Below are 15,544 nucleotides of genomic sequence, written 5' to 3' on the forward strand. Positions count from 1 at the left end.
GTCTCAACTCTGTCCTGAGGGAGGCAGGCAGGCTCTGGCTGACATGGCATCAGGACTGCCCCAATAAACTCTATGTGTTGTACCGGGACTAGCGTGGACTTGGTGTCGTTTACCAACAGGCCCAAAGTGGCACACGTGGACAGACTGAGCGCCACGTAATCCCACACCTGCGACTGGGAGCTGCCCTTGACCGGCCAGTCGTCCAGATAGGGGAAGATCTAGACCCCCCTAGCACCTGAGGTAGGCCGCTACCACCAACATACACTTTGTAAATACCCTGGGGGCAGTGGACAGGCCAAATGGGAGGACCGTAAATTGGTAGTGCTCATGCCCAACCGTGAAACGGAGGAAGCGTCTATGCCCCTCGAATATATGGATGTGGAAGTACGCATCCTGCAGATCGAGGGCGGCGTACCAGTCCCCGGATCCAGGGAGGGAATGATGGAGGCCAGGGAGACCACGTGGAACTTGAGCTTCACCATGTACTGGTTCAGGCCTTGCAGGCCTTCGGGATAAAGAAATAGCGGGAGCAGTACACTTTGTGTTTGAACTCCACTGGCACCACTTCCACTACTCCTAGGCCAAGGAGTCGCCCCACCTCCCGCTCAAGCAGAGCCTCGTGAGAGGAGTCCCCCAGGAGGGACGGGGGCAGGGCGATGCTTGGGCAGGGTGGAGGTAAACTGAGTAACCCCAGGAGATGGTGTTGAGGACCTATTGGTCTGAGGTCAGCCGCGACCACTCCTGGAGGAAAGCACACAACCGGTTGGAGAAGGGAAGCTTTATTGTGGGTGGATCCCTGATGAGAACTGGCAGGGCGCCCCCGGGCATCCCATCAAAACTGCCGTTTCCCTGCCTGTTTGCCCTTATAGATTCATAGATTCTAGGACTGGAAGGGACCTAGAGAGGTCATCGAGTCCAGTCCCCTGCCCGCATGGCAGGACCAAATACTGTCTAGACCATCCCTGATAGACATTTATCTAACCTACTCTTAAATATCTCCAGAGATGGAGATTCCACAACCTCCCTAGGCAATTTATTCCAGTGTTTAACCACCCTGACAGTTAGGAACTTTTTCCTAATGTCCAACCTAGACCTCCCTTGCTGCAGTTTAAACCCATTGCTTCTTGTTCTATCCTTAGAGGCTAACAAGGACCCAGGCTGGGGGGCAGGCCAAGACTGCCTCTGTGGGCATGTCTTATAGTCCCGCGACTTTTTATAAGCGGGCTCGTATTTAGAGTGGGCGGTCTGGGTGGGAGCCTGCTGCGGCTTAAACTTAAGTTTAGCTGGAGCCGGAAGACAGAGGCCCAGAATCTGAAGCATCGTGCGGGAATCTTTCAGGCCATGCAGTTTTATATCCGTTTGGTCCACAAACAGAGCTTTGCCGTCAAATAGGAGGTCCTGCAAGGAGGTCTGCGCCTCACTGGACAGCCCAGAGAGCAGGAGCCACGACGCCTTTCTCATGGACACCGCGGAGGCCATGGACCGCACGGCCATGTCCACTGCATCAGACACTGCCTGCAGGGTTGCCCTGGCAGTCGCTGTACCCTCCTCCACCAGCTCTTTGAACTCCTTCCTGTCACGCTCCTGGAGGGAGTCCTTGAACTTGGGCAAAGAGCCCCACAGGTTGAACTCATACCGGCCCAGGAGAGCCTGATGGTTTGCCACCTGTAACTGGAAGCTCGAGAATGAATACATTTTCCTTCCAAATGAGTCCAGCCACCTTGAATCTTTGTGTTTCGGAGTAGGGGCTGGTTGGCCCTGACTCGACCACCAGGGAGTTAGGGGCAGGATGGGTGTATAGGTATTCATGCCCCTTGGTGGGCACAAAATACTTGCGTTCCGCTCTCTTAGAGATAGGGGCCAATGAGGCCGGGGTTTGCCACAAGGCATTTGAAATTTTCGTCACCCTTTTGTGGAGAGGCAAGGCCACCCTGCCCGGTACTGAGGGGGACAGTACGTTAAACAGGGAGTCCAAGGGCTCCTCCACCTCCTCTGCCTGAAGGTTGAGGCTTGATGCCACCCTTTTCAATAGTTCTTGGTGGGCCTTAGAGTCCTCCTGCAGGACGGAGGGGCCGTAATTGCCTCATCATGGGAGGGCGAGGAGGCCAGCACCATACTTTGCATGTCCACCAGCATTGGAGGGTCCACCACATGGTCGGTCTCTGGGCACGGTGCCGAGGATGTATGTCCCACCGACTCCTTTTTCGGAGGCCAGGAGAGGGAGGCCAATAGCCCTTCTGAGGCTCTGGCCACCAAGCAAACCCCCACCGGGGGCTGCGTCAGGGGCCACAGTGCTCACTGGTACCATTGCGCCGGCCACGGGGCCTGGTACCGGGGGAGCGGGCTGTTCGGCCTGGCTGGCCTGACCCATCAATGGATGGCTACGAGGGTATGCCGGGCTGACCTACAACCTGCCACTGTCTCTGGACCGGGAGGAGCGGTGGCGCTGGAAGTGGTGCTGACCCCAAAACCGCAACCTCGATGTGGAGAACCGGTACAATTGGTAACGGCTACTTGGCGATCGGCTCCGACGGGCGGATCTGCGATGGTGACTCACCGGCGATCTACGCCTGGGGCTGTGGGAGCAGTGCCGTAGCAGTCTCCTGGCGCGAGACGACGAATGGGAACGGCGTTAATGTTTGTGTCGCGACTGGCTATGATAGCCCCTCCAAGATGAGGACCTTCAGCAGCGTCTGCCTCAGTCCCATCGGTGTTCGCTCCTCGAGGCGGAGCAGTGCCTGGAGTCTCGGTTGGACGGAACCCAGCCAACCTGGTGGGCGTCGACGGGGACCTACATGGACTATGCACGGAACGGTCGCTGAGAGGCGAACAGCACTGGGAACATTCCCTTGATCGAAACCGGTACCGAGTCGAGGGCGACTGCAGAGATCCCAGCAGCAGCTTGCCTCTGGACCGTGGGGCCAACATTGATGGTGCCCCTGGTACTGGCATAGACATGATGTCCTGGGCCACCTACAGAGCCTCCGGCGTGGAGGGCATCCGGACATCCGGGGAAGCCTGCACCGACTAGGCCGGGCTACTCTGCTCGACTTGAGTTAGAGGCCTAGAAGCTGATGGGGATAGAGGACTGCCCAACATGGGTCTAGTCTCTGCCCCAGATTTACTCCAGTGCTGCAGCAGAGAAGGCCTCTTCTCAGCCTTCTTGGTGTGCCCCATGGATGGGGAGCGATGCTGACTGGTAGATGGTGCCAGGGGGTTGCTGGGCACCGACATCGCGGTGCACGGTGCCGACTCGGAGTGGCGTGTCGGAGTTGGGGGTCAATGCCAACTCCATGAAGATCGCCCGGAGTCTAATGTCTCTCTCTCTCTCAGTCCAAGGCTTAAACAACTTGCAAATCTTACAACGATCACTGAGATGAGTTTCACCCAAACAGCGTAAACAGTCCACGTGCAGATCACTCACTGGCATCGGACGCCTACAAGTGTCGCACCACTTAAAACCCGGGGCGCAGGGCATGCCCCGGCCCGGGTACACCAACTAAACTAAACTAAACCTAATTGAGTACTAACTACAGGTCGCATACACCGAATGAACAAGAGTTCTGGGGACAAGCTATAGCAAAGCAGTTCCGAAGCACCTTCACTGGCGGCAAGAAGGAACTAAGGGTGTGGGGAGCGCGCAGCGCCCCTTATACTGCACCATGGAGGCGCCACTCCACACTCCAGGGGTTGCTAGGGGCGCTCCCGTACGGGTACTGCTAGGGGAAAAACTTCCGACACTGGTGCAATGTGGCGAGCACGCACACCTACTGTGGAATACACATGAGCAATCACTCGAAGAACTAATTAAATAATGACCGAGGCAATGCTCTGCCAAATTTGGCATCACCTTTCAAAGCTACATTGAGAGCACGTATGTATGTACTGACTTCCAAGTAGCAAGCTTGCAAATTTCTCCAATAGGAACATGTTTAACACAAACAAGAAATGCTGCTACAGCTCTAGTAGACTGAGACCCTACAACAATAGGCACAGGAATTTCTGCTAACTTGTAACATTCAATGATGCATTGTTTAAACCATCTGGAAATAGTCTGATCAGAGTGACCCATATGATTCTTGACAAAATCAATCTAGATGATTTCCTAAAACTCTTAGTTCTATTTAAATAATATGCAAGAACCCTTCGAGAATCTGAAGTAGGTAACACAGATTTCCCTTTATTAGGGCATGGATTTAGGGAAAATACTGGTAAATTTAGTTTTTTTTATTAATATGAAATCATTTTTGGTAAAAAATGTGGGATCAGGTCTAAGAACCACCTTAACTTTATGAAAAACTGTAAATGGCTGATCAACCATTAGGACATGCAATTTGCTCACCCTTCTGGCTCATGAATAATGAATATTGTTTTAATAGATAAATAGCAGAGTATTCATTCTTTTAAGGGTTCAAAAGGGGATTTCATGTTAGATAACCCCTTCATAAACCTTTTACCTATACTATGCACAAAAAGCAATCTACCATCAACAAAAATATGGTTAAGTTGAGATAGCTGCCAGGTGAACTTTTAAAGAACAACTGGATAACTTCAGATTTTAAGTCCATTACTCCAAAATACAGGGAATGAAAGCTGGACTAGAGAATCCTATTTCCCTGCATCCAAGCAACAAATCTAGACATGTTAAAAGTAACACTTTCTAGCAGACACTTTTCTAGAACTGAGCAGTACATTCTGCACTAATGAAGAACAGGGCTGTTCAAGATTAATCAAAGTCCGATAGCCAAATTAAGAGGCTGAGGATCCAGATAACGGAATTGCCCTTGTTGCTAGAACAAGAGATCTGGAGACAGAGGGAGATGCATGCAAACTCTGTCTGACAGCTGAAGCAAATCAATGCTGGCTTGGTCAAGCTGGATCAATCAGCATAATTCATGCTGTCCTGACCCGTCAAATCTTCTTTGCTGCTTTCTGAATTAATGGAAAGGGGCAGGGGAAAGTATACAGAAGGCCCCATTCCCTAATGCAGAAAGACGACGTGTGAGGTGGAATGACTGTCCCTTCCTGCCTTTAAACAGAAGAGAGAGCAATTTTGGCTGAACCTTGTAGCAAACTGATCTATGTAGGGGCAACCCCAACTGGAGAAAATGCCTTGCACTATTTGGACCTTTAGGGACAACTTGTGCATCTGAGAACTGTCCCTGCTGAGACTATCTACCAGCACATTGCCCTACCTTGCTAAATACAGGGCCACCAGATAGACCAGTCCCATAATTTGACTGCTTTGGCACATAATTGGAAGAAGTAAGCACCTCCTTGTTTGTTAGATGTAGCACATCATAGTTGCATTGTCCATCACTATACCTGAACAACCTTCCCCTCTATATGAAAAAGGAAATATTTGAGAGTCAAATGAAGGGTTGTTCACTCCAACACATTTATAAGCAAGCTGGTTTTCCGAAAAGTCCAGTATACGCGAATTGTAAGACGACCTAAATGTGCTCCCCATCTGTTGTTTAAAGATCTGAAGTTATGGTGACTACTGGTGAAGGGGGATTGAACAGATCATCTCCGAGAACATTTGATCTGTTCATCCACCTCCTCAACAAATTTAGAACATCTTGAGGCATGGTGACAAAATCTGAAGTCTGTCTAGATTGTGTTTCTAGGCTTGAGATATCCAGTGCTGCATCAACCTCATTCTGGGGTCAGCAAACAGAATTACATAAGCGGTAGTAGCCATGCCATCGAACCAGAGACCCAGGCAGATCACTTTCTGGGTTTGACAAGTTCATATTTCCAAAACAGACTGCACTATTTTCAGAAAACTGTCCTCTGGGAGCAAAGCTTTCCCTACTACCAAGTCCAACACAGAACCTATTAAAAGAATTCTCTGGGTTAGTCAGAGATTCAATTTTTTGACATTCAGAAGCAAACCCAGATCCAAAAGGAGGGAGTTTATAAAACTGATGTAAAGAAATAGACCCTTGCATGCAGCAGACTTCAGCAACTAATCATCCAAATATGAGTAAACAAAAATACTATATTTCTTCAGATGTGCTGCTACCAGAGTAAGGCACTTAGTAAAGATTCTTTGCACAGTGGACAGCTCAAAGGGAAGGCCTTATTGGACAGAAATATGAAAATATGCATTCTTTAAATTGAGAGTTGAGAATCAATCCATAATTGCAAGTGAGGGTATAATGGAGGCTGAGTTAACATAAGAAATCAAATATTCTAAATGTATCTATTCAATTTTCTTAAATCTAAAATGGGATGGAAACACCCCCCTTTCTTCTCTACTGGGAAGTACCTTGCACAAAAACCCTGACCCTACAGATGTTTGGGTATCTTCTTGATAGTTCACATCAGGAGCAACTTTTGTACTTCCAAAAGTAGAATAGCCTTGTGAGAAGGTTCCCTGAAAAGGGTAGGAGAAGGGAAATTGAAAGGGGGTAATTTTTCTGAACTGAATGACACAGCCCTTCTCTATAATTTCTAGGACCCACTTGTCCTATGTAATAAGTCTCCATTTGTTGATGAATTGGGATAGCCGGTCTCCAAATAAAGGAAAGGATAGATGCTTGCTAATTGGTCCATGACTCTCAATCCTCACATCATAACCAATGCCTGGCATTCAATGAAGACAAAGAGGAGGGAGCAGGTTGTTTCATCTTGAGTCTGGATCTTCAGACCTCTTTTTTATGCTGACTCTGGGATGAAGATGTAGCTTGCTGATAGTACTGCTGACAGCTGTGACTTGAGGAAAAATAAGAATGAAGGTAAAACTGTCTGATAGCAGAAAGAAGGCATAGAAGGATTCCTTCTAACATAGGGATAAAGACCCAGTGACTGTGCAGTGGATCTAGTTTCCTTCAATTTTTCCAATAGTTCAGTTGTTTTGTTGCGGAAAAGACCACCTCTTTCAAAGGGCAGATCTTCCACTTTAATTCTTGTGTTCACAACAAGGGAAGAAGAATGCAGCCAAGCATGCTCCTCAAGGTAACCGTGGATGCTAATGCTCTGGCGGAAGAGTCCAAAGCATCAAACAAAGCCCTTAGACCATGCTTTGCCACATTGTCCTGCTGTGAAAATAGCATTCATGTGCCTTCTTTTATCATCTTGGACAAACACAGCCATCTTTTCTCATGGATAGAACCAATAATGGGTCATCACTGCCTGATAACTAGCCATCCTAATACTGAGAGAAGAGAGAGGAAAAAAAATCTCCCCCAAGTACATCAATCTTCTTTCCCTCTGTGTCAGCGGGAGTGGAGTGGGCTTGGCTGGACCTACGCCTCTTAATTGGGAGCAGCCACCACCAGCAAATTAGGCACAGGATACGTATGGAACTAAGAAAATCCCATCATGGGGTAGCTGATCCTCTTTCCAAAAAAAGTGGACAAAGGTTATGGCAAAAAGCAGGAGTTGTTCAAACGAACAGTCTTAGCAGGCTGTGAAGGACCAACCAGAATTGGTATGACGATCTATTTCTTGAGGTAGCCCCAAGAATGTTGAATACCATATGGGAGGTTTCTTCGACAGACACCAAAAACAGGCTTAATGTGGATACCATCTGATCCATCAGGTCATAGAACTGTAAAATGTGTTCAGAAGGGGAAGAAGCAGAAGCCACACCCACATGTTCATCTGGTGATAAACTGGGGTCAAAGTCAGTATCCGTTTGTTCTGGTTCAAAAAGAGGAGCTCTCTCCACATCTTCCTCTTCAGATAGCGTATCAGGCACAACTTTCTGAGCTGCAGACAGTCCCAGTGCAATCGGATCCAGAGATTTCTGAGCTATTGGATCCTTATCAGATGAAACTTTGTCTCCCAATCCATAAGAAGAATGATTAAAAAATTCCTTTGGTGGAACACAATAGGGCTGTGGAGTCCAGGACTGCCAGTCTCTACAACAGGAAACATACCTTTAGGAGGGGCAACAAAGGAGTCGGGGAATCCTGGCTGAGTAAACATGAATTGGGATGAATCAGATCTCTTAATTCTTCCTCTAAATAAGGATCCGATCTTGGATCCACTATGGACTGCACCAGCTACAGTATCAGACCTGGAACGCGAAGAGAAATAAAAGGTGAGAAAAAGATCTTCCTTGATGACTCTGTAGGAGTCTCAGGATGAGGCGGCATAGATGGATTCAGAGGAAAAACTAAATCTCCTCTGCTCTTCTCTTCATGAGAAATGGATACAGATGGCAGAGCAGATGAAGGAAGTCTCTTCCTTATCAACTGCCCCTCAGTCAGATCAGAGAAATATTCAGAGACGGAATGGTGCATATCAGCCACCACAGTAAAAGACCTCTTTGGATCAGAGGATGGTCCCTGAACAGGAGTGGAGGACAGAACCAATCCCATAAACCTGGAGTACACCAGATCTGGAGAAATACTCAGCTCCACATCTCTGGTCTTCAAAGCTAAACCCAGAACCAACTTGGATTTCAGAGTTGGAACCTCAAAGGCCATGGAATTGGATGGATTCTATAAGTCTGATGTATCGGGTCTGATACTGCTAACAGTGGCTATCTTCTCCCTCACATTCTTCCTTGGAATCACTACAGCTGGAGCCAATAACATGGCTCTACGATCCTTAGCAGGCAGATGCTCTTTTCCCACCAACAGTGCCTTTGAAGCCTTGACAGCTTTAACAGAAGGATCCTGAACCAGAACCAGTGAAGATCAGAATGACCTGAAACCTTTAGGAAGCTTAGTCTTGCTAGAGGAAGCCACAGAAGCAGAAACTGGCCTCAGGACTTTGGATTAAGCAATCGTTCAAAACAAGATTTAGCAGTTAGAACTTCTTTAAGTAGAAGCACTTGCAGTTCATTGTGCCTCTCTGGATGTGAAAGTCCTGAAAATGAATACCCAGAAGTATGGCCTTCGCCCAGGCACGTCAGGCACCTGAAGTGGTCATCTTACACCAGGAAGACAGCTGTGTATGAAGCACATCTCTTAAACCCCTGGCTTCTTCTTTGGTTCCACTATTACACAGAAGCAAGCCTACCAACTATACTAAACTGCCTACACTTATCACTATACTTAAACTAAAATGATACACTAACAACTAAAAGCTACCAAAAGCACTATCAATAAAGAAAATCCCCAGATCCAAACAGACTGAAGCAGTTCACTTCTGTCTGGTGCAGAGGTTGGAAGGAACTGAGGTGAAAGAGCAGGGATCAGCAACCTTTGGCATGTGGCCCATCAGGGTAAGCACCCTGGTGGGCCGGGCCGGTTTGTTTACTTGCCGCGTCCGCAGGTTCTGCCGATTGCGGCTCCCACTGGCCACGGTTCGCCACGCCAGGCCAATGGGGGCTGCGGGAAGCGGGATGTGTTACAGGGTCCCCTTGTATAGCCTCGTCCTCAGAATGTTCAGAAAGGCTGAGGGGAGCAGAAAGGAGGGGGCGCACATGCACTCTAATGGGCACTGCTTGGAGAAGGTTCTACCATTTGGCGAGTGAATATGCAGAGCCACATGAAGAAGAACTCTTTATTACAATCTTATTAGGAACCCCAGCTGTGTCAGTCAACATCTGTATTGAACTGCTGAATACCACACACATAGGGGAGCCAAAGTTTTCACAGTTGGAAGCTTCTGTGACAGCACACAAGTTAACAACGAAGTCTGTGTCTCAGAAGGAACTCATCTTTGCATGTCTATAGGCACATCTTAGTTTCAGACCAGCTGTCCACACAGCAGAAGGTTGAAACATTTGTTTATTTTGGAGTTCTAAGACACAGCTTGAGCAATTGTTGTTTTGGTTATTCCATTTTAGACCATTTAATACCTCTTATGGTCAGACAGAATGTCTATGGCCCCAATCCTAAAAACACTTAGGTATGTTTGTAACTTTACTCATATGATGAGTAATGTATATGTGTATACAGGATAGAGACCTATATATGTAATTAGTTCATTAAAAGAATATACAAAAGTAGACTACAGCAGAATATCTGAATGGACTAGGTGCTTTATTGCAGTACATTTGCTTTTAAGAAATTATATTACTTGTATTTCAGAGAAAAACTACAGCATATCAAATTTCCATTTGTTCAATAATTTTAAAACCGTTACTTAGGTTGTGTCTTTGTGACAATCATGGATTCCATAATATTCATATTTTAAAAAAATATTTACAAGACTATTTTTGAAATGGCGGTATGAAAACAAAGGACCAGAACATAGTTTTTTATTGAGTTCATATTTTTAAGGTCTCCTTCACCACAGTTATAAACATTCATTTTTAAAGAGAGTTGGGAGAGCCAGGTTGGGATTACAAATTTAGTTTGGATTAGTTCAATTGGTCCAGGGTCTGTTGAGAAGTACAGTATATTCCAGAAAATGGCTCTGATTTCTGATATTTTTACCATGACTCACCTGAAAGTTTACCTCAAACTTCCAACACTAAGCACTGCACAATTGGCTAAGTATATTACACATGTGAGGGAGGGGGATTACAGTCATATGGATTAGACTACACAAATGTGTAGCATAACTCTTCCTATCTGACCTTTGTCCTTTTCACTAGGACTACCCTATAATTTGTCCTGAAATATGGCATGACAAAAAACGTTGCTGTTGTCTACTGACTTCAGACAGTGTACCTTTAGCAGTTATTTATATATTTAACAAAACACCCACACAAGTTCCACTTCTGGAAAAAGTATTTAAAATGGTGTATTTTCTCTTTAAATGTTTTGTTATTGACAATCACTTGTTACTGTGTATAAATTGTGAAATATGCAGGAATATAAAAATTTACATTATTTCAATTACATTTTCACTACAAATGTCTTAACAGTGGCAATTTGTTTGAAAAATAACATTTAGCTCTGGCAGTCTAGTAATCCAATAAAAGAAAAAAGACTAGAAATATATGTCATAATACTTTCTTGCTGGTTAAAACAAAAAAAACGTGTAAATATTCAACATTCTGGTTAAACACTAAAGGTCTTGATTGTTAAATCAATATGAAAACGTTAAAAAAATGTGAAATTTGCAAAATCAATTACTCACAAATTAGGAAATGCCAGAATTAAGATTACTAATGGCAACCTGAATTCTGACACCTTGTTCAAATACATTGTGACCTTTTGTTCAAATACATTGTGACCTTTTAATTATATGACCACATATGTTTTCCTGCATAAGTCATCAACAGTTTTTGAAACCAGGACCTTCAGATATATAGCACAGATCTCTACAACTTAAGCTAAAAGAATAATTGACAGCAGAAATAGACATCCTGTATATGGCCAGATCATAGAGGGGAACCTGACAATTTACCAGTAGTTCACACAGCTATTTGCTAGACAGCAACAGAATGTTGGGATTCAAGATTCCTAGGTTTAATTCTGGGCTGTGGGTGGGACATGCGGTCTAATGACTCGAGTAGTGGTTACAAACAGGACAAAGATTTGGCATTTTTACTTTGAAAGGAAGTGTGTTTAAGTGAACGATATTTGGGTCTGTCAGCTTAGAGATCTGGTTTCTCTTTCCACAATTACCAGAAGTGATTTTGTGCAACATCTCATTTACCACCCCCATCTTTAAAATCAAATGAGTGGAGGAAGTTATACTTGTCTATCTTTCCCCTTCCCTACTAAAACAGGGGTATCAAGAGTTTTGTACATTTTGCAACCCTAACACCAGTGAGTAGCATAGGTAAGACAAGAACTTGTGGCCACTTGAATCCCAGCCCAGTGTACTTCCTTTAGGCTAAAGGGCATTTTTTATAGGTGAGGAGTTTGTATCTTTCTTTCTCTCTCCGGACTTTGCCAGTCCTGTTGTGGGTGCGGAACAGTTGTTTCCATTTAGGGACTGCCCCCAGTGAAAATGGGGATGAGTGGAGTATCCATTGTACCAAGTACCCCTGTACCATAGGGTACTCACCAATTTCCCTCCTGAAGAGGAGGATTGTGTCTGGGCTGATACTTCTGCACAAAGCGTTTGTGCAAAAGTGGCAAGTGCAGCATGAAACCAATGAACTTCTACTCAGTTTTACTCTGCTGCTCTTGGTAAGCCACACAGAGACCATTGTGCAGTATTGTGTACAATCTGCTAATATTAGGCTGTAGGGGGCGGAGGATAGACCGGGCGCGCACACCGCTGCACGTCTGCAGCACAGGGAGTCCCCCTGCACCCTGGCTCCGGCCACCCTGCAGGTTTTTTTTTTTTTCTGCTTTGCTGCTCCAGGGGTTTGTGTGTGTCTGTGCTTTGCCACTCTGGCCGCCCTGCAGGTGTTTTTTTGTGTGTGCGCGCGCTTTGCCGCTCCGGCCGCCCTGAAGGTTTTTTTGCTTGGGGCGGCAAAAAAGCCAGAGCCGGCCCTGACTAATACCACAGAGAAAGATTAATTTCAGCTCCACCCGTAGCTGAGAGAAAAGGGGGGAGAGAGAGAGAGAAATCTCCCTGACAAAAGTAAATCAACTCCAAAGCCACCACCTTTCCACAAGTCAATTAGTCAAAGATAATGATAAAAAATAGTTAATTTATTCTGGGTCTGAATACCACTCGCTATTTATAACCTCAAATACCAAAAAAAGAGAAATGGAAAATTTTAATCAATAGTCTTCAGATTTTTCAATGCAGTCTTACTTCTCTACATAACAATTTAAGCAAACACATTATTTTAATGTGTCATATGTTTAAAAGAGTGTAACAGTTATAGCTGATAAAGCATGTTTGACATTTTTACAGATTAATGGGTTGCTTCTTTACAAGTTATCTGGAATAATGGCAAACTTATCATAAAGATGTTAGGAAAAAAGGACAGTTTATTAAAGACTTTTTTTTTAAATGATTGGTAATAAAAGTCCCTTAATACTCTTTAGGACACCTAAAAACATGCATAACTTTAACAAATACTCCTATTGCTTCTTCATTTCTACCAGAATGTAGTCCATTAACCACCTTGTGTGTTTTGTGAAAGGTAAATATTAACCTGCTGAAGAAAATATAATTTAAGTACAGAACAATTTGTGGGAAGTGGTTCCCCCCCCCCCTTTATCACGCTTCATACAATCATGACTTGTAGTTTTGCGGTGTGTTTGTTTTATTATATCTTAGAGTAGAAATCAAACTTTTAGGAGAAAAAGTCACAAAAGGCAAACATGCTTTGCTAATGAACTGTTTAAATCAGAATTGCCATTAAAATGATGGGCTTGTCCACAAGGTGCAGTAATGTGCACCTGAAGGGTATGAATTCTTACGTGAACCAACATGTTGCACGCTAACTGGCCCACGTAGACCCTGCTGGCAGGCACTCAACGTTCCCTAATGTGTAGTGGTCAATATTAAACATCAAATGATCCCAGACAAAAACAAAGATCATCACTTACTTGTTTTCATTCATATATGAAAAAAGGTAAGCACATTTTCATCAGGTCAGGGCATATGATCTCACAGCTAACCCTATCATTACCTTTTCTTACAAACCAAATTTACTTGAATTTGTTTTTTTAAAAGTAAAATTATGACAACCATGTTAGGGAGTTCTCCAAAGCCACTAGTTGTAAATCTAGCTGTAGACATAACTATAAAAATATGTAGAACTAAGGCTAATATTATGCAAATTACAAAAATTGTTTCAACCTCTGATTTTCTGGAAAGCCCAAATCAGGGTTTGCTTTTTTTTTTGGCTACAAAAGTAATTACAATATTTCCCTTTTTATTTTAATATTTATAAACTTATGTAGCCAAGCTTATGATCAAAGAACTACTTTGTTATCTGAATACATTGGAGCTTGTTTTCTGAAAATGTATTCATTCAAATTAAAGCTAAAATGTCTAATGCTTGACATCTTTCAGGTCTTGATGCTTCAAGAAAGGAGACAAGTTGTACAATGCAGTGTAATGCCAAATAAATAAGTATTTTTGTGATAATTAAAATTTAACATAAGAAAATCTCTGCTGTAGATACTGGCCACACTGAGAAGTCTCAGTTGCATTTGTGTCATAAAGTAAAAATTTGTGCTCTTCCATGATATGTTGCTTGATATAAAGTAAGGTCTTAAAACTGGATTCTGATTAATTATTAACTTTCTTTCTATTTATCCAATTATTAGTCTTCTGAAAGCCATCACATTCATCTTAAAATGGAGAGATCTACATGGACTTTGGGTGTGCTATTATTCCTACTACTGTCTACAGGACACTGCACAGAAAAGTCTAAACTCAATAAAATGTCCCCGGAGAGGCACCCTCGTTCAACAGATGGTGGAGAGGAAGGAAAAAAATGTGGTTATACGTTCTTGGTTCCTGAACAAAAAATAACAGGGCCAATTTGTGTAAACACCAAAGGAGTAGGAGCAGATAACAGAAAAGATGAAATCACAAGGATGGACATAGAGAACCTCAAGGAAGTATTGTCCAAGCAGAAGCGGGAGATTGATATCTTGCAGCTAGTGGTGGATGTGGATGGAAATATTGTGAATGAGGTAAAACTGCTGAGAAAAGAAAGTCGTAACATGAACTCCCGAGTCACTCAACTCTACATGCAGCTCTTGCATGAGATAATCCGAAAGCGTGATAATTCACTTGAGCTTTCCCAACTGGAAAACAAAATCCTCAATGTTACAACAGAAATGTTGAAGATGGCAACACGATACCGGGAGCTTGAAATAAAATATGCAGCACTAACTGATCTTGTAAATAATCAGTCTGTGATTATCTCTTTATTGGAAGAGCAGTGCTTGCAGATACTGTCACGACAGGACACCGACGGATCTCCACCTCTTGTTCAGGTGGTGCCACAGCACATTCCTAACAGCCAGCACTATACTCCCAGCCTTTTGGGAGGTAATGAGATACAGAGGGACCCAAGTTATCCTAGAGACAGAGACATAAGGCCACCACCTGATCCAGCTACTTCTCCTACAAAAAGTCCTTTCAGGATACCACCGCTAACTTTAATCAATGAAGGTGAGTTGATTAATATTATGTCCAAAATAAAGAGAATGTCATGTAAACAAATAGGCAACCCTCTTACAATGCTTACTTATAACTAGAGTGGAATGAATAATTCAAAATGAATAATTTATTCAGCAAATTCAACCTCTTCTGATGATAAATAGGTTGACAGCAGCTGTAGATTCTCACATTTATTTGTCAAATAATTTCTATGACTAATTCTTGACCTATAGATAACATATGAGAACTTTGCTGCAAGTATTTAATATTTGAAATTCAAGCTGTGTAGGTAAGTCTCACTGGTTACAGGGTTGTAGAGAACTACTTTTACTTCCAGACTGGATGAGCATAAGTTGGAAACAAAATTTGATTTCTGCAAACATTGTTTGATACTTACTTATTGCTTTTCTAGAACATTATTGTCCCACAAGTTACATTAGAATTTTGTGAACAGCAAAGAAAAGAGAAACTCCCTGGAAGTAAATGCAGCTAGCAATGTTTGCTGTACTCACCAGTTCTACTTACACTCACTATGCATTATTGCATTGTTGTGTTTCCAGCATCAATGAATTCTCAACACTCAGCAGATTCTGACTTTATGATAGCAGGACAATTTAATGTCACAATGATCCTCTAAACAACTTTGTATTCTTTAGGCTGA

The 15,544-nt window shown here is 43.8% G+C and overlaps 2 protein-coding genes across 18 annotated transcripts in view; one reads left to right on the plus strand and one right to left on the minus strand.

The window, feature by feature from the left end:
* The window catches only part of RALGPS2 (Ral GEF with PH domain and SH3 binding motif 2), a 286,135-nt gene that overhangs the window by 100,092 nt on the left and 170,499 nt on the right, over nt 1-15,544 (minus strand). The window lies entirely within an intron of this gene.
* The window catches only part of ANGPTL1 (angiopoietin like 1), a 38,698-nt gene that overhangs the window by 8,925 nt on the left and 14,229 nt on the right, over nt 1-15,544 (plus strand). The window contains exon 2 of the mRNA XM_005304199.4: nt 14,040-14,895. Within this exon, the coding sequence (XP_005304256.1) occupies nt 14,070-14,895 (826 nt within the window). The 5' untranslated portion in view covers nt 14,040-14,069. The remainder of the gene's footprint in view (nt 1-14,039; nt 14,896-15,544) is intronic.

This window comes from Chrysemys picta, chromosome 8 (assembly GCF_011386835.1).
Source record: "Chrysemys picta bellii isolate R12L10 chromosome 8, ASM1138683v2, whole genome shotgun sequence".
NCBI classification, from domain to species: Eukaryota; Metazoa; Chordata; order Testudines; family Emydidae; genus Chrysemys; species Chrysemys picta.